At 42.7% G+C, this 25,274-nt stretch overlaps 2 protein-coding genes across 2 annotated transcripts in view; both read right to left on the reverse strand.

Moving 5' to 3' along the window:
* The window catches only part of FGF10 (fibroblast growth factor 10), a 96,071-nt gene extending 72,412 nt beyond the window's left edge, over nt 1-23,659 (reverse strand). The window contains exons 1-2 of the mRNA XM_080973192.1: nt 22,763-23,659; nt 21,668-22,614 (exon numbers count right to left, since the gene is read on the reverse strand). Coding sequence (XP_080829318.1) covers nt 21,668-22,052 — 385 coding nt within the window. The 5' untranslated portion in view covers nt 22,053-22,614; nt 22,763-23,659. The remainder of the gene's footprint in view (nt 1-21,667; nt 22,615-22,762) is intronic.
* Nucleotides 1-25,274, reverse strand: part of LOC308458058 (uncharacterized protein C5orf34 homolog) — a 388,338-nt gene that overhangs the window by 360,416 nt on the left and 2,648 nt on the right. The gene's annotated exons all lie outside the window — the stretch shown is intronic.

The following is a 25,274-nucleotide window of genomic DNA, read 5'->3' on the forward strand; positions in this document are numbered from 1 at the left end:
TTCAAAGCGGGTAATAATATTACACAGCAAACAGGAATTATATAGTAACATTCTTATGGCTCACCTTTTACATTAAAAGCATAACATGAACAATTTTTTGTGCACAATCAATCCGGTCTTGAAGAATTTTGGAGAGGATAATCTGCACCTGCTCAACAACACCGTCTCTCTAGCCCCAGATTATTTGACCACTGTTAGTCCAACACAAATTTAAGTTCCCAGATGGCCTCTTTGCAAGAGGTCCTGCAGCTGCTCAAAATCATTGGCCAACTCAAGTTGCTGGATAGCCAGTTTGCTGAGATCAACTGAACCAGGATTGCAAAACTTTCCTTCAAACAAGACATCCTTCAGGCAGCAGTAAGGATCTGGCTGGCTGTGAGGCAAGCATGTCTGGTTTTCTTATATCCCATGTAGCCTTACAAAATGAGCATGATTACTTGGCAGGAATATTTTGATACAAGCAAGGGGGGAAAACACATTAGGGCTGGTAGTGACCATGTTTTGGGCAGTTTCACAAGCAGTGTATTTTCTGGTGCTGTGTTTTAAGTCAGGGTTGTGGCTCTCGGATTTTGTAGGATGCCAGCTCCCATCAGCTCCACCCAGCATGGCCATTGGTCAGAGATTATGGGAGCTGAAAGCCAGGAACATCTGAAAAGCCACAAGTTCCCAGCTCTAGTCAACATGATATTATATTTCGAATTCATCCCATGCACATGTATTTTGCTTCCCCTATAAACATACACACACTGGCTCCTACTTGCTGCCAGTTCTAGATCCTATACCCATTTGAAGGCTGAACAGGCATGCTTTGTTCTTTCTTTGGTGTATCTCTGCCCTCATTCGTGTTACGTTTTTAGTACGAAGGTTTGCTCAGAAAACAAGCGTCATCAGTACTGGATGATTGCAAGAAAGGTGGTGAGAGGCCATTTATGTCACCATCATGGTGTGGGGCTGGAGGTCCTGGAGACTGACTTCTATAAGGTATGCCTGTGTATGTCTAGCCTGAATAAGGCTCCATTACAGGGTGATATGATGGCCATGTTCAAATATTTGAAGATCTGTCACAAAAAATGATGGAGCTAGTTTGTCTTCTGTAACTCTAAGACCTGAACAAAGGTTGAAATTGTGAGAGAGGAGATTAGGAGGAATGTGCTGACGGTATGGACTGTTTGACAATAGAACAGATTGCCTTGGAAGATGATGGACCATCCTCCTTTGGAGACTGTTAAGCAGAGCCCAGGAGGCCACCAATCAAAAATGCTGTAGCAGCAGATACACTATATCAGCAGAGGGTTGGACTAGATGAGCTCTGAGGTCGCTTCCAGCTCCAGGATTCACCATTGTGAATTGCTGTAATGCAGTGAACGAATGATGAATATGCTGACTTCTCATGTTAACAGCATGGCCTATGGCTTAGTATGAAAAAAGATTCTTAAGGTGCACTGGAAATAGTTTGGAAACACATTCCTCTTCAAACCCCTTTGCCACATCAGAATGTTGTTTTTTATTATTATTACCCCAAGACAGGCCATCCTGTCTGAGCCTTATTCACCGTCATAACGCATGCACAGAACCGGTGGTGAAGGGAACATTGCCTTTTTCAAAATAATCTCTTTGTAGAAGCCCTCGTTCTCTTTCCTCCTCCTCCTCCCTTTGTGAACCTTTTGCCATTGCAAAACACTTCCTGTTCCATAAGCAAAATCAGCTGTGAGCTCTGTCTGCAAGTGTATATGTGGCAAAATGTGAGAAGCAAAGCCAATACGGTAAATTTTGAGCAAAAATCTGGATGCTTCTTTCTGGGTGTGTGGTCTGAGGCGCAAAGCCACAGAATACCGTTTACTAACTGAAATGAATTTCACATATTCCCTTAAGTCAGGTCATGGAGAAGTGACCATACAGATAGGAGGGGCTCATAACACATCTAATACCAGACTAGATCAATTCCTTTCTGAATTTTTTCAGTCAAATGCAAAAAAAAAAATTTTTGAACACTTCCAGATGCTGTTTTATTATATAATCAGGACTTCAGGATGGTGCAGTTGGCAATGGAATAGACCAGGGATAAGCAACCTGGTGCCCTCCATTGACCATGCTGACTGGGGCTGAAGAGAGAAGTAATCTGGAATATCTGTAGCTCATCCCAATGTCTATCTTTGGAAAACCCAACTTCTCTCCAGGTTGGGAGAAGGAGGGGGAAAAACTGTCCCCTATAGGAGGGGTGATGGGAAAGTTGCCACAAAAGCACTGAAGCGGCGTTATTTATTCCTTCAGGCATTATCAGGCAGAACTGTTTAGTAAGCAATAGTTGTGTTATAAGGAGAGACCACTTTGGTAGATAGTTCCAAACATATGGCTGGCTAGATTACAAAATCAACCTAAGCCAGCCTTCCTCAACCTGATGCCCTCCAGTTTAGCTGGGCTACAACTACCATTCTACCTGACCACTGGCTGTGTTGGTTGATGCAAACTTGGGGGTGGCTAATCAAAGTTGTTGCTTGATGCAGAAATCTTTTTAGGGGTGCCCATGAAGGCATCACATGATCTTAGAGGGATGCCTCCCTCGGGATCCCCTATAAAGGCTTCAGCTTAAAGTTGCATCCCAGAATCCAAAGCTATGTAGGAGAGCAAGCTATCCTGGCCTGCACCTGTCCAAATTGGCAGATCCCTTGCTAAGGTATGCTGTGCAAGTTAATCCAGTTTGCAGCTTGCCTGCTAAATAGCCTGTGGGATGACAAATGAGAACCTGCAAGGGAACATGGCAGCATCCGCCTGCTTACATTCTTTATTCTACCCTAGTGTTGATTTGGTTTTGCTTTACTTTCTCTGATTTATGTGGGCACATGATAAAAAAAAGAAATGCTGGTCCTGGTATATGTCCGTTCGGCATATAAATGACCTTCAAGAAGTTTTACGCAGTTCCATTCTCAAACTAATGAGGTTCTTTGGCTTGCAGCACTGTTCTACGCAAACGATTCAGCTTTTATTTGATCTCCAAGTTAGATTTATTAATGAACCTTATATAACCTTACCATAGGGGCCTCACTGGTGAGTGAAATTTCTCCACTATGTTCTGTTGTATTCCTTGAGGTAATTATCCAATATAGATTACATCTCCACCCTTCACTCTCAGTGGTCTTTCGTTTTTCCTTTCCCCTTGTTGAACACACTTTTTTTTTTACATTCTTGAAATGCTTGTGCAGAAAAACAAAATGGAACATCAAAAAATAAATAAAAAAAAATCAAAACCAGAAATATTATTCTCCTGATGAGTAAAGTGGGTCAAGTGTGAGTTAGCGTTTATAGCAGGGATAGGGAACCTGTGTTGGTCCAGATGTCGATGGACTCCTCCAACTCCTATCAGTCCTGATCACTGGCCATGTTGGCTTGAGGCTGATGTGATTTGGAGTTCAACAACATCTGGAGAGCCACAGGCTCTTCCCATCCCTGAATCATAGCGTCAGACTCGAAATGGGGAGTCCCAGATTCAAATCCCCACTCAGCCATGAAGGTTTCGGGGTGACTCTGGGCACAGTCACTATCTCTCAGCTTAACCTAGTGACCAAGGCTGTTTATGAGGAAGCAATGATCATAACTATGTATGCTACCTTGAGTTTCTTGGAGGCAAGGCAAGGTAAAAGTGAAATTTAATAAATAAAAGTGCAGTATCGATGGGTGCCAAAACAGGCATCGAGTGAAGGGGAATAGGAAGAAGAAAGACAGAAAACCAAGGACAGGAATATTTGCTCAAAAATACAAATAAATGTCACTCCAAGCACAACATGGGCTCAAGCTGGACCTCAGATCCAAAAAGGTTTAAAGCTATTGAACTATGCCATCATCGAACCCCTTAAACACATTCCAGACCCCACAAGTGCAGAAATACATGCAATTGTGTTGCTGCAGGTAAAAAAGGCAACTGGGTGTGTAATGCCCCTTTTCCAAATCTATTGCATGAGGTAGTGTACACACATTCTGCTGTCTTCTCCAGAAAGGAGGTGGGGTGAAAACAAGAAAGAAAAGAAGAATAAAAAACATGTTTTTGAGAGAACGCATGGGAAGGGAGGAAAATCAGGGACAGAGTTCTCCATGGGACAAGTGGTGAAAACCCATATTCAGATGTTAAATGCAGATGTTATTTGATATGTTTCCCTCCTTCCTGCCAGAGAGAGAGAGACAGAGAGACAGGACTTTTAGGGCCAAGATAGGCTTTCCAAAGTACCACAATCAACTGCTGTTTATCTTGCAATTGCTGGTTTTGTGTGAAACCATATTCACAGAGGATTGCGTCTGCAGGAGAGAGAAACAATTATGATAATGTTCAAGGTTACAAATGGTGCCAAATATCAAACCACATTAACTCAAATCATACTGGAAATCTACCACTAGGAGCACTCGGTTTCCAACTGGTGCTTTTACTACGAAATGATTGATTTTCCTGCATTGTGCCAGAGTATATTGGGATCTTTTAGTTTTGTGCTACAGTTATTGATTTGTGTGTGATACAGATAGTAACTAAGATACTTTAAGCATGGAGGTGAATTTCTTTCAGTCCATGTTTTTAAGGAAGTAACCAAATTCACAAGTCCCAGTCTAATGCATAGATGAGGATGCTATTCTCCTTCAGATTTCACACTTATCTGAATTTTGCAACAGAGTTTTCAGCTCAAAGAAATGCATACATTAAGATAATATACTTATTTCAATATTATTGAGGTGTGTATCTAAATATTACTTTTCATGGTGGTTGGTTTTGGGTTTTTTTAATGCAGATTTATGCAGAAATGGGGCAGAATGGATTTATGAATCAACATATGGTAAAATTAAAATGGAGTACAAAAATGATGTGGGTTGTGCTGTGGTCTAAACCACTGAGCCTCTTGGGCTTGCCAATCAGAAGGTCAGTGGTTCGAATCCCCACAACGGGGTGAGCTCCCGTTGCTCGGTCCCAGATCATGTCAACCTAGCAGTTCGAAAGCATGCCAAAAAGTGCAAGTAGATAAATAGGTGGGATAAATCTGGCGGGAACGTAAACAGCGTTTCTGTGCACTGCTCTGGTTTCGGTGTTCCGTTGTGCCAGAAGTGCCTTAGTCATGCCGGCCACATGACCTGGAAAAACTGTCTGCAGACAAATGCCAGCTCCCTCGGCCTGTAAAGCGAGATGAGCGCCGCAACCCCAGAGTCATCTGCGACTGGACTTAACTGTCAGGGGTCCTTTACCTTTACAAAGCGACAAATCCATCCATAAGAGGCATAGATTCTCAGTGCTTCAAAGGCTGCCTAATTTTGACAATGAAATGTTGCATAAAGAGAGCCAGCGTGGTGTAGAAATTAAGAGTGGTGGACTCATAATCTGGTGAACTGGGTTCACTTCCCCACTCCTCCACATGCAGCTGCTGGGTGACCTTGGGCTAGTCACACTTCTCTGAAGTCTCTCAGTCTCACTCACCTCACAGAGTGTTTGTTGTGGGGGAGGAAGGGAAAGGAGATTGTTAGCTGCTTTGAGACTCCTTAAGGGGAGTGAAAGGCAGGATAACAAGTCCAAACTCCTCCTCCTCCTCCTCCTCCTTAGTACCCAATACCTTGATGGTGGTATACAGGTGTGCAGGTGGGTTACACATTACTCCCAAGAAGATAAGGCACTGCATGATCAGATTGGTGCACTGCTACAGTGCACTCACAGTCTTTTAACTGTGGTTAACAGGAAGCCTATACTACTTGGCATCTGGTCCAATAAGTTTCATCTGGCTGCATGGCAAAACAATTTCTACCACATACACGCCACTGATCAGAACCCGATCAGAAAAGGTTGTGATAGGATCAAGTCCACCATACGACATGGCCACAGATGACTGGCTCTCCAGATGAATGCACGTATGCCAGTGGCTGCCAAACCTCCAAAAACATTTGGCTAAATGCATGCGTACGTGCCTAGAAAGATGCTTCCACGCCACAGCCAAAAAATATACTGGGCAGAACTGAATTTTATTTTATTTCTTTCTGATGACACAACATGACTTTGCAATATTCTCTCTGGAAAGCATAAAGAGAAAACAACAGCTGCCCAAGGGAAGGTAACTACCAGGAAGATGTTATTAATTCATTCCTTTTCTTGCATACCACACATTTTTGAACCAAAAACTCATGTGAAATAGGTTTCTTAAAGGGCAGCACTTCACTTCTACGGACATTTGAAAAGGGGGTTGGGGTGGGGATTGTAAAGTTATTCAGGCACCTTTGTCAGATTAGCCCAGTAGTGGAGGCTATGTCTATATGACAGTTCTCCATGGAAGGGACACAGAAATTGCTGGTCATTGGAGCAGACTGCAATCTGTTTTTCCCTATTTTTTATACAGTGGTACCTGAGATTACATACACTTCAGGTTACAGACGCTTCAGGTTACAGACTCTGCTAACCCAGAAATAGTACCTCAGATTAAAAACTTTGCTTCAGGATGAGAACAGAAATTGTGCGGCGGCGGCGCAACAGCAGCGGGTGGCCCCATTAGTTAAAGTCGTGCTTCAGGTTAAGAACAATTTCAGGTTAATAATAATAATAATAATAATAATAATTTATTATTTATATCCCGCCCATCTGGCTGAGTTTCCCCAGCCAGAAAAAAACAATACAGCATCAAATATTAAAAACTTCCCTAAACAGGGCTGCCTTCAGAAGTCTTTTAAAGAGAAGATAGCTGCTTATTTCCTTCATATCTGAAGGGAGGGTGTTCCACGGGGCGGGCGCCACTACCGAGAAGGCCCTCTGTCTGGTTCCCTGTAACCTCACTTCTCGCAGGGAGGGAACCGCCAGAAGGCCCTCGGCGCTGGACCTCAGTGTCCAGGCTGAACGATGGGGGTGGAGACGCTCCTTCAGAATGTTAAGAACGGACCTCCGGGACAAATTAAGTACGTAACCAGAGGTACCACTGTACTTGAATCTCATCTCAAACAAAACTTTTCAGTTGAGACAATTCACACATTAACCGAGAGTCATCGGGTACTGAAGAATCAAGTAAAGGGAGAAATGCATTTGTGCACCAGCACACACTCTCTCTCTCTGTGTTAAAAGTTGTAACTTAAATTGAAGGCATTCCTGATATCTTCAGTTGTGCCTTTATGTTTTACTTTAATTTTTGTAAGCTATATTGAGAGCCAATAAAATAAGTAGGCCAACAGATTTTAAGCCTGCGCGACTTCCCCTAGCATGCTGCCTAAGAAAGGATTTAGCTGGGCGCTGAACTGTGCCTGCCTTCCCCCTCAGCACAGTTTCCAGACCAATTCCAACCTACGCCATGCTGAAATATCATCACTTAGTGCCAGAACTGGACAAGGCTATGTCAAACATTGTTATTTTGGCATCTCGCAGGCTTCTGTGTTTGGCAGGAGACACTGAAGTTTCTCTCTCTCAACTTGCCAATTTCTATGCACAACACAAAAGTTGTGGATACTACTTTTGAACGAGTGTATATAATATCTTAATATTAACTAAAAGGCATAAGGTAATATTTTACCTCAGTATTTGAAATGTCTGAGTTTAATTGCAGGGTAGCTCAGGGAAGCATATAACATGCTGAATTATCATAACATTTCTTTCGTTTGCTTTACTTAATTCGTTTCTAGAAAGCAAAGGTAGTGAGCCTTAGAGTTCCAGATGTTCTTCAACTCCAGCTACAAGCATGGCCAATTGTCAGGGATGAAGAAAGCCTAGTCTAGCAACTTCAGAGGGGTCACAGGTTCCCCAGCCCTGTTACAAAGTCTCACCATTTTTTAAAAGCTAACTTAACACATTCACAGAGTATATATTTCAAGTTGCAAGGCCAATTTGGACAATTTAACCAGAAGTAGCAACACATTCCGAGGTTCTTCTCAGCCATTTAAAATGGCTATGAATTGTAGTCTTCTTCACTGGGGATGGGTGGATCTGACAATTTTGATTTCTCTAAGTTTTTCATTTTTCTAACCTTGGGAAATGAAATTATGTGGTATTTTTTAGTCCTCATGAAAATTAACCAGCATTTTACTGCATGTTTCTCCTTATAGACACGTTTTTGCCTAACACAGATAGGTTTGTAAAGCCATTTTCCTGAATATAATGCATTTTTAATATGATAGTTTCACTAATATATACCTTTATGTGCTCACTTTAACCTATTACATGCATTTCGGTACATATTGCTTGTCTGGATAAATTCTGCACTGCAAAATTTGGAGAAGTGTGAAGTTTGCATATTGTTGTGAAGAGTGTGACTTGTGTTAGGTTCGCCTTTAAATGCTGAATCAAAATTCTTCCTCATTCCCACTCTTCACACATGCATACACCTAAAAATGTAGCATTTGAATGTGAAAAATGCAAGTCATAACAAATTCATTAGAGCACTGGTTTTCAACTTGTGGGTCAGGGCCCACTAGTGGGCTGTGGTCTGATCCAATGTAGGTCACAAGAGGAGCACGAGCACCATGCAAATATATAGTAAATGGTTATGAAATGGATCCCCAAGTGCATGTTTGGGTAAAAAGTGTGTCCTGGGTCTGAAAAGGTTGAAGATGCCTGCATCAGTGGGGTGGTGATGATTGATGGTAACACTCAATTATTCAGAATTGTTTGGTTTGGGTTTTTTTTTAAAAAGGATTGTGATTAGCTCTAAAATGATTTCTCGAAACTGAGCATTTATCTATATCCAAAGTGTTCATAGGCTTCCGTTACTTAAACTGTCATGGCCCAAGGATCCTGGGAAATAAAGTTTGAAGAGGTGCTGAAAATTCCCCAATCCCTATAGAAACTTCTATTGAGACAAGTAAGTGACTGTTAACAGTCTAATTATGTGGTCCCCTTAAAAGGATGAAATAATGACTGCCAATCATCAGCCAAGAGTAAATACCAGGAAACCTCAGAAAGAGAATTCTGGATAGGCTGAAGAAGAGAAGATAGATTAGAAAGTGAAGCGAAGAGGAAACAATGATATTTTCACCAGAAACCTGATGCATCTAAGATCTCAGCATGTGAACAGAACTTCTCTTTCCTATAACAAAAATTAAGTCCAAAAAGAAGCTTTCCAATATACTAATCACTGTAGATTACCTAAATATCCACAACAACTCCGAAGGAATTCACAGATTTATACCGTGACAATGTTCTGCCAACACTTATCATCAGAACATCTGAGAGGCGGGGATGTGAAAATAGGCTACTTAACACAAACACCATGGATACAACATGTAGTTTTCTTGGCCTATAGCTACTCAGTGACCCTATCCTAATCCATTGTCCCATGCTTTTGTTTCTGATTTACCACCCAACAGAATGGTAAACAGAAACGTTTCTATTTGCTGCTGCATGAACAGGGCTTGGAAAGTCATGCAAGGCTATGCAGCAAACATGTATCGATTTTACACCAGGGTAGACAAATATTTATTCATTACCTATTAAACACACTTATAAACCACTTCATAGCATAAAAACATCAAGGCAGTGTACAATATAGAAAATAAAAAACACAAGCCCTAAAAACAATAATATCAATCCAACACTAAAAAGGATAAACCCATCCACACAACCTTTAAAAGCAACAACAACATCTCACTAGCTATAAAATTTATCTTCCATTAATGACATTAATATCTTCCATTAAAGCCTTCCTAAACAGAAATGTCTTTAGGCGCCTAAACAGCAACATGCTAGGTGCCTGCCTGATTTTGTCAGGTAAATAATTCCAGGGAGCTGCACCTCCAGCACTAAAAGCCTGTTTTCTTTTATAGGCTAAGTCTACCTCTGGGTCTTGCACCACAACATCTGACATGTGAGGACAAATCTGCTCGCATTTCAGAAGCCATTTGAGCAGCCTGATCTAAATGTGTATGCACACAGGAGTCAGTAAATTTACCCCTCCCCTCCTGCAGTTGTGTTACTTGATCAAAGCTAGTTTTCTAACCAAGCTACGTACGCTAGCTCCAGTAGTTGTACAGGGAGAAGAACCATCAAGTCCAACTAGGGTGTGCAGCTACCAATAAGAATTGCCCATATTTAACAAGCTTTCAACTCTGATTATGGAAAACACAGCTTTTCCAGATGCAATCTGGAGCTGTTTCCACTTGGGGTGGGGGACAGAACAAACACTCATTTCTCTGTCCAGATGTGTACAGTCAAATCCAATGCAGAATTCAGTCAGAAGTAATGCAAGTTGACTTCGATGTAACCTACTCCTAAATAGATGTACACTAGATTAAGAGGATTTGAATAATCTCATGGATTGAGGCAATAAAAGGGTAGGAATCAGCACTACAAACTGAAAATAAATGGACTTGAATGTCATAGATTCAAATGGCTAGAAGACGAACAATCAAAGGCTATTACTTTCCACCAGTGTGATTTGCCTATAAAGCAAACCCAGTTGATGAACGCACTCTGCCTTGGCCTGAATGCAAAACTCTGAGGTATGGACATGTTAGATATAGCTAGCTTCTGCACCATTTGCATATGTCATGTTCGTATATTAGAGTAATAACCAGAAGGATGTGAAGAATTTGGCTGTATTACAAATTTGCAATTCGCTTAGCTGAAAATTTTTTTCCCCCCTGGCTGGGTTGGGAGAACTGAAAAGCTGGAGAAAATTGAGATAGAATTAATAAACTACATTTAACAGTCTAGTCCTATTCATGCCTACTCAGTCATAAGCCCCACTGAGTTCAGTGAGAATTCTTCCCAGGTAAATAATCATAGGACTGTGATATACCAAAAGGAAATACATTTTCTGAACAAGAAACCCAGAATGATACAGTGATCAATCAATGGAAGTGGAATAAAGAGAATCCTTTGCAGGTATGTATGGGATGGGTAAGTCATGACCTATGCAAAGGGATAAGGGAAAAATCTATTTGCTACTGTTTTTTGTTTTTGCTTTCACAAATATCTAAGCTTGAGAACACAAATGCTTATCTGCAAGTGTGATATCTCTTACGTCATCTATGACCCTGATTTAACATATCTTAGGGCACCCTAAGCTCTTCTTCCAGCAAAAGGCATGTAGAAGGTATGCCTCATTTCATTAATTAACGTCAAGTAAATGCAGGAGGAGATTGGCTTTAGCTGAACAATGAAACAAGGCAATGCTTTCATACTGACACCATGTCTCTTAACAGGCAATAACAGAATGCACTGCACATGTTAGGAGCAGTAATAAGGCACAGTCCAGTTGTCCACCTTAGAAGGGAATCTATTCTGCATATTGTCAATGATTTATTGTTCCAATTAGAACAGAGTGTTCAAAGAAAGAACACCAGTGACCTAATTTAAAAGCAAAGAATGCCTGTAAAGCTGTTATTTAAATGTGTGACCCAAGTCACATTTTAAAGGTCCTCATATCTCCTAGATCACATTTGAGTAAAAATAAAAATAAAAATCTGGACAAATATAATTAACCTTGCTTTAATAACCAATCCACTGGAGAAGGAGAATACAGAATTCTGAGAAATGGTTTGTACTTTCTTTTTGTGTGTGCTTTAGAATGTATCCTGATTTATTCCAAAGAAGATTGGAGCATGATAAGTAAAAAAAAAAAGGGGGGGGGGAGTAAGTGCAAAAAGGTTTATGATTTTAAGATTTTGTAGTAAAAGTTATCCCTAAACAAATTAGATCCCAAAACTGAAGTAATCCAAAGCTGCCCTATCCATTTCACCATAGATTGAGAAGCAGGGGTGGGTAGGTGTCCAGTTCATGTACATGTGTGAATCCACACACATTTTTTGGGGGGTTAATAATTATGTTATTCATATTACAGTGGGGTACGTGTACAAGCTCTCATCACCCAGCTCTACTGTAGACTGTTGTGCCTTAAGTACAAGAGTGAAGGTAGACTATGGTCCCCATCAAACTTTTCACTGAAGCCAATGGAAAACTACACAGTATTTGTAGAGCTTGTTAAACTTGTTGTTTCAAAGGTTTAAAAAATGCAATTCCCTAACGTATTAACTCCCAAAGGCTTAAACAAGTCTCTAGTGGGGGTACTTTAGATGTGAGTGCTTTGCATACAAAAATATTTATTTCTAAGCTAAAGGTGCAACGTAAGACCGATGCACACAAAGAGAGAGACACGTGTACACTTGGCTTCTCAACCCTTCAGTGGCTGAATGGGTGACTTGAAGTTCAGTGGCTGAATATGAAAGTTTTACCTGATGGCAATTTAATATCTGATGACTCAGATATGCAGATCTTCACGAAATGTTGAAGATGTATTAACCATCCCTGATCATCACAGGATCACCGAGGGTCCACCTAAACCACCTGTGGAGAGGCCCTTTATCACTGAGCAGGTGGCACCATTTTTAAACCTTTGCCAGAGCTCTTAGACCAGCTGCAATTGTCAGTTTGTAGTTCTCCACTTTTTATAATCAGTTTTCTTGAGGTTGAGAACTTGTTCCAACACGGTGACGATGAGATTAAGGAGGGGGAAGCTGACAGGCAGTGTCACCCACCAAGCTGGTTGTAAGTATGAAGGCAGGTGACAGGAGCAAACCTGCAGTAAATTGCACCAAGCAAGTGGAGTTAGCAAAAACAGGATCTGCACAGGAGTGTCAGGCCTAATGGGCACAGCAAGTCATCTTTGGTAAGTCTTTCCCCTATGAAGCAGTTGCTAAGACTGAAGTTCCCTGCCTCTCCACAGCTGCTTAAGTCCCCCTCTCTCCAAGGTTTTCCCAAAGCAATCTGAGACTGTGGCCGCATGAAACTACCTTCTCCTCTCACTAAGCCCTGTAACCTCTTCAGCTTCTGATACCTCCTCCTCCTCCTCCCAGTCTTCTCCCTCTGACTACTCATCATCATCCCACCACCTCTCCCTGGGCACTGAGCCTGCTTCCCTTGGGGGTTCCTCAGCTGGTTCCTCCAGCATTCCTTTGCGTCCAACCAGTTTCTGACAGCAGGTAAGGGGTGGTACTGGTGCTGGCTGAGGACAGATTGAGGTTGGTGGGGCCATGACCCATTTCCCCTACTTTATGTTCCTATGTGATGCTCCATCTCCCTGTGCAAAATCCCCACCAGAGCATGTGTTTTTTGCTTATGTAAGGCCATAAGATTAGCCCTGTTGAAATAGCGTGGGACACTCAAGCTCCTTTGGCCTTTGTGTTGTACTCCTCTCAGGTTGTCAGGGTGATTCCTACCAAATGTTTTCATAGTCATCTTTAGCAGGTGGCTATAAATCAGATTTATGAAGACAAAGGCTCCTTGCAACTGTATATTTTTAATAGATTTATGATAAAGCTTTGGTGATGTGTGTGGAGGGTCTACCCTATGGGAATGTGGTAAAGGTAACAGGAGAGTGTCATGTAGACACTAAAGAATACAATCCCTTCCGCATTCATAAATCCTAAATGCCCACAGTTGTAAGTCACTGGTTATAAATTATGTAACCTGGGTCCAGGCTTAAATGAGAAAGCAGTTGGTATAATAAAAAGCAACAACTTCCCTACCCAGGAAACAGCAGTATCTATTAGAAGGCCGTATATAATTTTCTATTTTCTGGATGTCATGTTTGTTTGTTTGTTTGTTTGTTTGTTTGTTTGTTTTATCTATCAGCAACATGAACTAACCTTTATTAGAAAGTGAAAAACAGTAATATTGTGAAGACTTATTTCTAAGAAAAACCAATTTACTTGTTTAACATGCAAGACAAGACTTTGAAGGAACATTAAATGTGATTTTACAGAAGCATTTTCATTCAGTATAAAACAGCACACATTGCTAATTCTGCTTTTATTCTGTTTAAGGTTTTAGCTCTGAATTTAACGTGCTGTTATCTCACTCATTTTATAAAATTGTTGAAATGATTTAATTACTCTTGACAGCAAGTAAGATCTGTCTCTTAATGTGGAAACTACTGAAAGAAAATAACCAAATAGCAGTTTTGCCACATACATTTTTCAAAACATCATCATAATATATATATATATATATATATATATATATATATATATATATGAAGTCCTCCCCCAAAATGAAAGAAAGTAAGCAGTTCCCCATTAAATTTCAAAACAATCAGAGCAAGACTAGAAACTGATACTCAAGGTTGCCAACATGGACAAATTTACAGATTAGATCCAATCTCAAAATAAGACAAGCAGTGTTGATGGCAGAGAAATTGATCCCATTTGTATTTTATAGGACATATTTGAAAAAAGAGAGCAGCATATTTGTGAAATGCTTTTAGTACAATGAAAACCAATTGCTGCATTTCCATTCAAAATCTCATGTTACTACAACGAAGCCTTATCCCAGGCATAGGCAAACTCGGCCCTCCAGATGTTTTGGAACTACAGTGGACCTGACCACTGGTCCTGTTAGCTAGGGGTGATGGGAGTTGTAGTCCCAAAACATCTGGAGGGCCAAGTTTGCCTATGCCTGCCTTATCCCAAGCTGGGACACGATCTGCAGCAATCAGTGATTTCTAAGTTACATGGTTAGAATGAGATATATAACTGCATCACTAATAATGCTGTAGTCAGGGGAACATCCAAACACCAGTTATAAATAATATAGGAGTCCTAATTTGAAGGAAGACTCGAGTAACAGTTATTTATTTAATAATTTTATCCCTTTCTTCATCCGAAGAAGTCTCCCAGAGCAGCTTAAAGACCAATAAAGGAAAAGATGGTCCCTGGCCTCAGGATTACAATCAAAAGATGCAACGCAAATGGAAAGTGGATTGGAAGACAGAAGGATATTGAATTGGACATGCGTACTATTAAAAAACAAATAAATGCCTAATTTATTGCATTCAGGCTGCATTTAACATTTATTGCTTAGAGAATGTTAACTCGGGTCAACCCTAAATGATGCATCCCTGCTTCAGTGGTGTGTAACACAACGAATCCAGGAACAGAATGCTACTCTGGTGTAGGAAGCACTGTAACAGTATTTCAGCAAGTGGATTGACCTGTCCACTTATCCTTCTCCTATAAAGCATCCAAGAACTGCTGCCTAATCCAAAAGATTCATTCCTTCTCATGGTCACCTGTTGTTAGTCACATTCTTATTTCCATTTTATCCTTTCCAACAGTCCTTCAAGTTAATATAATGGCCAGCAAAGACTCAAGAGGAACCAACGTTTTTATGTAACCAGACACTGCAAAGCCTCTTCAGCAAGTGCAAACTGGCCATATTATTGTTTGATGGTTTTAAAACTGAGGAGCTGGACTCAGGCTATGTTGGCAATAAACTCCCTGTGACAGGAATTATGCTACATATCAGTAGCTTTCAAACTAAATACTAGGGATCTTCAGGAACCCATCAGACTTTGTCAATGACAAGAGCAATGGCAGACAAACTTCCGAGAAAGACAGTTTGTGCAGCCATGTGGAGAACAATGGGTATGTTCTAGGGCGTAGGTGCAACAGAAGCCAACTTTGTTCAAAGCAGAAGAACAGGGATGAGGAACCGGTGGCTCTCCAGATGAGGTGGGACTTCCAATTCCCATCAATCCCAACCAGCATGGCCAATGGCCAAGGGATGATGGGAAGTGCAGTACCGCAGCACCTGGAGGGCCGCAGGTTTCTTAGCCCTAGCCTACAATATGTCCCAGAATCCTCTGCAAGTAAACAGAGGGCTTCCACGGCAGGCGGGAAGCGTCTCTTCAGTAAACAAGCTGAAGTTGAAAGTGATGATTTAAGGAGAAGTTTGGAAACCGCTGTTCAACGTAGCTGTTAACTTTTCCCTTTTCTTGCGAGGAATCCTATTCAGAATAAGGGAATTTCCCTTTAAAAAAGGGAAAGGTTGACAGCTATGCTGTTCAATAGCCCATACCCCTGTGAATATGCAACCTCCTTTTTGTGAAATTATTTAATATTGGTTTATGTTCCACATTTCCCCATGAGATGCATGGCTGAGTGAGGATTTGGATCCTGGTCTTGGATCCTTGTTAACACTGGTGAATCCATAATGTGTGGATGTGTGTGGCTTTTAGGTGGCTGTCATTTCTCCCACTGCAGCTCCCTCTCCCCTTGATGCTTTTCTTCCTAGGGGTTACAATTTAACTGGAACTCACAAGGCTGGGTGTATGTATCAGCTTGGGAAAGGATAGCTGCAGCGCAAAAGTGGCAAGAGGAAAAATCACTGAAGAAGAGTGGCAGGAGGAGAATGGCTTACACACCCCTCCCCTGCACTTCTCTGCTCGAAACTGTCTCCTACCAAATTGGCTTTTCCCTAGGAAAAAGCAGCTGTCAAGGTTTATAGGTAATGCATCCTTAGGCTATTGACTCGTTTTGCTCCCCAGTTTCAAATTGCCTTTGACAACCTTTATTATTCAGAGCCTGAAGCCCCCAAAACTAATGCTTGAAAGATCAGCAGAACATATTCCTAATGCAACCCCAAGATTGCAACTACAAAAACAAGCACCTATCCCCCCCCCCATCAGTAGCTTATCACTGTGAAATTCACATGGGTCTACATTTCCCATCTTTAGACCAATACTGGGGTTGCAATCCTATACAAACTTATCCAGAATGAAAGTAAGACAGATTAAACTCTTTAGGGCTTAATCCTGAGTAATCATGTTTAGGACAGAATTGCAAACATCCCAAAATATGGTCCTCTATTTTGCAATCTACTACAGATGAGAGAGACCCAATCCTCAAACTTTTCATGGGCCGTCTCTGGGGTGAAGTTGGAGTGCTTACTCCTAACTATTATTTCACACATGTTATAAGTCATCATCATCAGAGAGAGACTTACAGCTGCTTTGTTCACTCCTGGAAATCAGCTTCTCAAGAGCAGCTTTTCAGGGGGACCTTTGCAGCTGCAATACTGAGGTAAGAAGGAGTGCTGAGTGGTCAAGTTTCAGGGCAAAGCTCTAACTGCAAAGAAAATAAAACAAAACCCAAGCCATCCTACGCGTATCTAGTGACAGATATACTCCAGCAATGCTAAATTATGCAAGCTGTCCCAGACTTTTGACAGAACCACCATAATTCACCCCCAATTCCCATTATCCTAAAGGTATAGAAAAGGCTGAGGTAATAGCTCTGTGTAATCAAGTTGGAAAACATCTGCCAAAGTAAACCTTTATTTAGTGCTTAATATACAGTATTTATAGAGCAAACCTGCTATGGAAATGAATCTTGTTGAAGCTACTTTAATCAGCGGGTGCTGGTTACTCTCCCCAACTTTCTGTTTATTCTCCCCACCCCACCCCCTCTGAAACCCTAAGCATAAGCTAGGAAATCAGGCCCAGTGAAGTCAGGACCCATTTAAATGCATGACTCCAGAATTGGCACGAAGAATTAGCCCAGGTGGCATTGCACATGCCCCATGCCTTGTCAAAACAGATACTTACCCACTATGTGCGCAAAAGCAGCAACTGATATAGCAGCCTGCCCTGAACTCTGCTGTGCTAGTGCTGCATACACAGACAAGGAAAATCAGTTTAAATAAGGCTCCAAGTTATGTCCTCCTTGTTCACCCACATCACTCTGAATTTTGCTCCCAAGCACCCATCTTTAAACTGCTGTCATTATGTTCATCCCCAGCATCTGCCCAAGATAATGGCACCTGCAGTAGAAAGCTCAGATTGCAAACAAATGGACAACTGGCAATTTGCTGCCATTAGGTGCAGCCATTATCTGTCGCCTGAAGTCCTCTGCATCCCAGCTTACCCATGTGGCAAACGTTCCTCGTGAATGCTACTTGCAAGAAATACAAAAACTCAAAAACCTGAAGAGCATCCAAAATGAATCCCAAAACAAAAGAGAATGTGTCCCAAAGGGCTGAAAACAAAATGTGGGTTTTATTTTTGTGAATATCTGTTCAGAGGTCTTCTTCTGTGGCCACACTGAGAAATAGCTTGCAGGGTTCTCTGTTAGATACATCTCCTGTTAACATAAAGTCACAAGTTAATTTTAATGAGAGATGTATCTAACAGATATCTTCCTATGAGAAGCATAGACTAATGGTGCATTCAGACCATTTGCACCCACACTGGTCATCAACTCATGAGTCGGGACCCACTCCTTCACCACAGCCGGATCTAAGGTGGGTTGCAACGGCAGTACTACCACCCTACACACCTCTGTGTCAAGTTGTGGATCATGTTAAAAAGCTGCAGAGGCAGAGAGGCAGAGAGCCAGGTGGCAACCATATCACCATGTTATTTTCCAAGGTCAGAATTATGACCAAACAAAATTCTATTTCCAAAAGCAAAATGCATAGGAAGACAGAATGCACTGTGACTGAGAGGGCAGCAAATTCAGAATGGGAAAGAATGAGAATTGCCCTGTTGGATCTGACCCAAACACTATCCAGATGGCTATGGGAAGCTAACAGGCAGGGCATGAAACCAATAGCCTTCTCTAGCATGTTTGTCCAGCACCTGGTACTAAGGGGTATACTCTACTTGTTTGTGGAGGTTCCATTAAGCTATCATGGCTAATAGCTGTTGACAGACCTCCATGAGTCTAATAATCCTTTTCAAAGCTGTTTAAGCTGTCAGCCATCACTATATCTTGCAGCGGTTGAATTCTGCAAGTTACGCAAAGAAGCCTGCCTTGAAAAGGGCTGCCCTGTCAGCTTCATTTGGTAAATCTTAATTCTAGGGTTGTGAGACAGAGAAGGAGCAGAGGGGAACTTCTGATCAGAATACATGCAGCCTACTTCTAACATAAGGTGACGACAGATGGCAACATATCTAGGATAAAACTAATATACCCTAGAGAAAATCCTGCAAAGGCGAAAAAAGAAAAAAGAAAAGCACAAGCCCTAAGAACTGCACTTTCCGTAAACACAATGAGCCAGCTCTGTAAGAGGAGATGCCTACATGAATAAAGATAACAGCTAGTCGAAAACAAAGGTCTGCTTCATATGTCAACACCGGCTTGACACAAGTACACAGTAAATATTTAGCATGCAGAATTTAATACTACCAACACATAAAACAGGGGCAACTGTATGTGCTCAGTTCCTCAAATGGCATACCCAGCACACACCTGGGGAGCAACTCTGGTGCCCTGCAATGTGCTTTCACGAACACAGCAAGACGAATATGCAGAGCTAAGGCTGTCTTTAGAGAATAGAGGCTCATGGCCTCAACCATACTGCATTCTCACTGTGCACAAAGCTCTCAAGAAGGTTTGGCTGGCTGTTCATACAGATCTGTGAAAGGGGTTCATGCCACCAGCTACTGACAGTCCATGTTTGTTTGGCATGACTGTGAATGCAAGGCTCTGAGCAGGAACCCTGGCCAATCCCATTCTAACATTTGCACATTCACTGAACACATGAAAACGGGTTTGTTGTCTGGACAGCTCTGGTCAGAGGCAATATTAGAAAACTGAGTTTGCTTGCTGCACCTTTGTCACAAGCATAACCACTTAAGCTGTCACCACTCCTAATGCTTTGAGCCTGTTGGATATTATTATTATATATTTGAAAACAAACAATATTAATAATATCATTTCCATGGATCTCACGGTGGTTGTCCAATTTCTGTGTCACAACAGCTCTGCAAAGTAGGTGAAGCAGAGGGAAGATGACTGCTCTAGTCATTTCGACCCAGATCTCCATTGTCTGAACTCCCAGTTTATCACCGCACCAATACAATATGCTGCACTGTACAATATTTAATATGTACCTGCTTCTCCTGGAACTCATGAAGCAGTCCTCAGACATCCCAGAATACTCTGTGTCATATGATTGCTTTCTGGCATTACTGTTTCACAAAGCCTGAACTAAACAATGTCTCTGGCATATACAGTGGTTCTTCAACGGAGCAAGCATTTCCCGCTGCACACATTGACACATGTGATAATAAATAACACAAGCCTGTGAAAGCAGACAGAAAGTCAAGTGTAGCCAGCCAGCAGGGGCCACAGCAGAGGAATGCATGAGTTGTTAAAAGCACAGCTGCTTTAACCAACTAAGCACAAATAAATGGGTTGGTGAGAGTTATACGGTACTTATCTTCTGCAAGATGCAACATTGTCCACACTTCTCAAAACTGCACATTGCCTTCTGTTTAAAGAAGTCCCCCATTAGCTATGCTTCTTGTTTGGATTAAATTGACACTGCTCTGTCCAGCTATAGCTGTGAGGCATATAGTTAATCACACACTATTTATAGGTCTCGTGTGTGTGTGTGTGTGTGTGTGTGTGTAGAGCAGTGTACTTAAAAAGAAAAGAAGTGTACCTGTTTCTCCCTTGACTGTCTCCTGAGGCTAGTGTGGTAGACTGATTTGGCCAGGAAAGATCAGTATTCACACCTTCACACACTCCCTGAAACAAACCGGATCAACCTGCTCACATTCACCATGTCATCATTAGGTCTAATCTACTTTGCAAGGTTGTTGTGAGGATAAACCTGAGATGAGTGAGTGAGAAAGGGCCATGCGTGAACAAAACACTGAATAAAATGAATTCGCTGGATTCCCAACCAATATCAAGAGGCAATTTTTAATTATTATTTTTAAAATCAGCTTATCTAGAGACATTTGTCTTGGCAGTTATTTATTTATCTACCCACCAGGACAGAGTCGTTTAAAACTATCCTGAAACAGGCTGTGAGAAACAACTAAAAAAATAACTACTTATATCCACTTCAGTCTGGAAAGAGATATATATGTGAGAATGACTTCTTTTTTTAAAAGAAAAAAAAATGACAGCGAGATGTGTGTGAGGTCTGGATGACTTGATGCAGCCCCAGATGTTTACAAGGCTCTCTCAGGGATGCAACTTGAGACCGTTTAAAGCAGGGCGAGGGGGAGAAAGAAAGGACTGACAGGACGCCACCAAGCCACACATAGAATTTGACAACACAAAACACACACACACAAAACCCATGAGTGTCACGGTATAAACTCCATAGGGTACCAGCTTTTCCAGCTAATGAAATTTAGGGGGAAATTGAGAAGTGAAGGGGAACCCTCAAGCACCCACTGGCCATATAAAAGAAATCTTGCTCGTTTTATCTGCCAGTTGCCCTCCCCTCCCTTTGAAGAGATCGCCCCTCAATTTAAAAAGCACTGTCAAAAGAGAGCATTTGCTTCGTGTCAGGATACCGCCAGAGCTCCCTCGCCCCAGCCCCTTCCTTCACTTCGTCGAGCCTTTTGATCTGCCGAGTCTGAGTGTGAGCAGACACACTAGCGCGCACCGGTTTTATTAATTCATTTTTGACACTTTCTATGTTGTGCTCGGAACTTTCCTGGCTCTTGCCGCCTTTCCCGAAGACCTCACACTTTCCTGCCCCGGCTGAGGCGCAGCAAAGGGCCGGCTGGTTATTCCAGTGACGAGGGAGAGACAGCGCGGACCTGAAGGGATGCTGAGAGAGGCAGGGGCGGGGGGGGGGGAGAGAGAGAGAGAGAGAGAGAAAGCTTCACGATGAAAGCTTCTCTCTCTCTTCCCCACAGTGATTCCACCTCTGAGAGAGATGGAAAGGACGGTAACGGTAACGCTCTAAGCCATTTCAACAATGCCTGGGAAGTGGTTTGTGAAGAGAACTTCGCTCACACACATAAAACCAGGGCGCAATTCCGCAATTCCTCTCGCGCGCTCGGTTCCGAACCCCTCAGAAGGGCGAGGGCGCCTCTGAGCGCGCGCAGAGCGCCAACCTTCCTTGCGCGACGCCACCCTCCCCGCCCCACGATCCCCGCGATTCGAGGGAAAGGCGAAGAGGAGGAAAAAAAGAAAAGAGAGAGAGACTTACTATAAGGGCAGTTCTCCCTCTTGGTGCCGCTGACGTTGCCGTTCTTCTCAATCCGGAGGAAGAACTTGTTGTAAGAGTAGAGCTTCCTCCAGCGCACGTCTCCTCGGAGGTGGTTGTAGCTTCGCACGTGTCTCCCCGCGCTGGCGGGCGAGGAGGAGGAAGAGGAGGAGGATGGCGACGACGACGACGAAGAGTTGGTGGCCTTGAGGAGCAGCATGTCTTGGCCGTGCTCATGGCAGGGGGCAGCCAGGGACGACGACATCCAGAGCAGCAGCAGGAAGACGAAGCTGCGGCGGCGGCGGGAGGAGGAGGAGGAGGAAGAAGAGGAGGAGGAAGGCAGGTGGGCGAAGGCTGAGGCACCCTGTATCAGTCTCCATTTGCACATTGTACTGAAGCTCTGGGCGCGGGGAGATGCCTCATGAAAAGAAACATACTGGAAGGGGGAACCCCGGGGAGAGGCGAGGGGACAGCTGATGGGGAGCCCTCCTGCTCACAGACCTCGGCGCGCTGATCTGGCCTGGAGGGAGGGCGCCGACTTCCATGCCTCAGGGGGCCAAGCGCTCCGCAGGAAACGGTGCCTTCGCTCCACTTTGGGTTCCCCCACTTCCACGCGCTCTCCTTGGTTCGGTTTCCTTCGCCCTCCTTTTATTAATCCTTCGAGTCCTTTCCAAAAACGCACAAGCGCGCACACGCACACACACAAAGTTGCCTTACAGTTTTCTGGGCGAGCTCAGGCGGTTGTTTGGCTTGCAGATTTTCTTGGCGATCTTTTTCTTTTTCTTTCTCCCTCCTTCTTTCTTTCTCTTCCCCCAGGCCTTTCAACCCCCCATCACCAAACTCCTGGGGGCTGGTTTGCCGCTTTGCCGCTGCTGCTGCTGTTGCTGCTGCGAGCGCGCGAGGCTATTTCGCCCTGTGCACCATCTCTCGCAGAGGCAAGGAGGGAAAGTCTGCAAAGAGAGAGAGAGATGACAAGGCGGGTGAGCGACGACACTTGCAGCGGAGCTGGTGGTGGACAAGGGGGAAAAAAATCCGGGAGAAAGCAAAAACGAAACGGGAGGGGGGTCAGCGCCCCCCCACCCTGAACAACTTCTGCACCTTCCTCTCACCGAAGCCCAGAAACGCAGTCCTTCTCAGAAGCAGAAAACAGGGGCTTGCACCCCCCTCTCTTGAATCTTCCAGAAATAGATAGATATCTGTATCTCAAATATCTGTATATATATATTTCCTGAAAAAAGAAAAAGAAAAAAAGATTGCAAAACAAGTCCTTTCCCCCTCTCTCTCCGTAGGGTTGCCAACAGGTTGGAAGCTGTATCCTAAATGTTAGAGATTAGGAAGGAGAGAGGTGGGACGTGCCTCTGGTGGTCAAGTTTTATTTGCAGGGGGTCAAGCAGCGGTGCTGGGACATCTGAAACCCTTTTGCAAGTTGCAATGAGCAAGCGCCTACTGGGAGCGGGAGAGAGAGAGAGAGACTCCAACAGAATCTGCCCTTTTCCCTTTTCCTTTTCCTTTCTTTTTTTCTTTTTTGCTTCTTCTCCTATAGCAGCAGCAGCAGCAAGCAGCAGCCTTCAGCTAATTGCTCCTCAAGCAGTCCTTCTGGCCACCAGCATGGCTTGAGAGACTCATGCTTTACTAATTTTCCTGTCTTCCCCTCTCAGCCAATCCCCTCTAGGGAGCCCTCCTCCTTCTCCCCCTCTTTTTAAAACTTGTTTTCTAGAGAAGGATTTTTATTTTATTTTTTTGGCAGTGTGTAGTTGAGAGCCACCTGGTGCTTGTTGCTTTGCTGACGGACTCTCTCTCCCTCCTCCCGCCCCAAGCACCCCTTCTATAAAGAAAGGAGGCCGTGTGGGTAAGATCTGGAAGAAAGGATATAAGTGCAGACAAATTCTAAGAAAGCAGTTTATAAGCTGGTCCGAGGGAAATACAGATATCCATAATTAGCTCCCTTTGCTTCCCCTCCTGCTAACTTCCCTGGAGGTCTCCAGCGCGCTCTCGCTCTCTCTTTTTCTTTCTTTCTTTCTCTCTTACTCCCTCTCCCATTTATTTTAACGAATCAATGATTTCTGGCTTCCGTTGCTAAAACAAAAAAGGGGGGACTGCACTTTTAAAGCTTACTCTTCCTTTAGAGCGTCTCAAGATTTATCACTCCCCAACTCACCGTGAAATAAGCCCCCCTTAAATGAGCCAATTTCTAATTGCTAACATGACTCAACTTACCAAATCACGCCTTGGACTTCAAAAGAAAATAAGAGGGGGAAATGGGGGGGGGGGACTTTTATTGGCATTGCAAAGGTTTGCCCATAAAATCTGTCTGTTTTTTTTATTATTAATGCAATTTCCTTTACCAGAAAGAAGCACATTTTCCATTTTGAAAACTTTTTTTTTTGGTAACCATCTATTGTTTATGAAGGGCAAGTAGTGATTTATTTCCCACAGAAGGCGCTGTTATTATCCACCCCTCCCAGGGAATTTGTCATGTTCCACAAGGGCTATCATGACAGATATACTAGGCTTTTCCTGTGATGAACTCTTTTGTTGCCAACACTTAACAGGCTTCCAGTAGGATGTGCCAAATTTGTATACCTTCCTCGATGTTAAGGAATCAGAGACTGCCTCTCTCTCTCTCTCTCTCTCTCTCTCTCTCTCTCTCTCTCTCTCTCTCTCTGGATAGTTCCTAAGGACCTGTGAGATTACTCTGCTGTTAGAGAGTTACATGCCATGACAGTGTTGTGCTGGCATACGCCAGCATAAAGTAATTATTGCAACATTAGCCTTCCAAATTAAAAGACAGAAAGAAGGAAATTCTCTCATATGTAAACATACGGATTACTTGGAAGAAAGCATGATCTGAATAAAATGCTGATCCATGGAATGCAATGGAAAAATAGCCAGGGCATTTATATTATATGCATTTGGAATCAATTTTTCCTTGACTAGCAGAACATATGTACAGAACAAATAGTTCTCAGATTGGATTGATTCATTAGCTTGGGCTTTCGAGTGTATTGGGAATGCTGCAGCAGAAAATTAGGAATTATTTTCTTTAATTATGATGTGCACTTTGTTACCAAAGACTCATTTCTGAAATTTATGGGCTATGATTCTGGGGGAAACATTTAAACAGCCTTCAAAATGAAAAAGAAAAAGAAAAGTCTAGTTCTGGAATTCATGTGTTTTATTACGTTGTTTGTGCCATTCTGAAATAGCTGTTCTTAATGTTTGATCCACGCGCTAAACGCTTTGGAAAGTTGTGGGGTTGCATTTGATTTAGGGAATGGTTGAGGTCTTTATTTACAGAGAAAAGGGGGGAAGCTATTGGGAACATACAGAAGCATAGCCATGTTTGTCTGTAAAAACAACAAAGAATTGTGCGGCACCTTTTCAATTTTATTATGGCATAAGTTTTCATGGACTACTACATCAGTTGCATAGTCCTCAATTGGCAAGTTTATATAATACAGGAGGGGGAATGTGTACATTGGGGAATTACATAGAGGCCCCAGAAATTATGGATATCTACTATAATCCAACTGACTCAGTGATATAACTAGCTGCTTAATAGGGTTATGAATGAAATGTCTGATGATCAGGCCAATGGCACATCTAGTTC

This window comes from Podarcis pityusensis (genome assembly GCF_964106645.2).
Source record: "Podarcis pityusensis genome assembly, chromosome: 11".
Lineage (NCBI taxonomy): Eukaryota > Metazoa > Chordata > Lepidosauria > Squamata > Lacertidae > Podarcis > Podarcis pityusensis.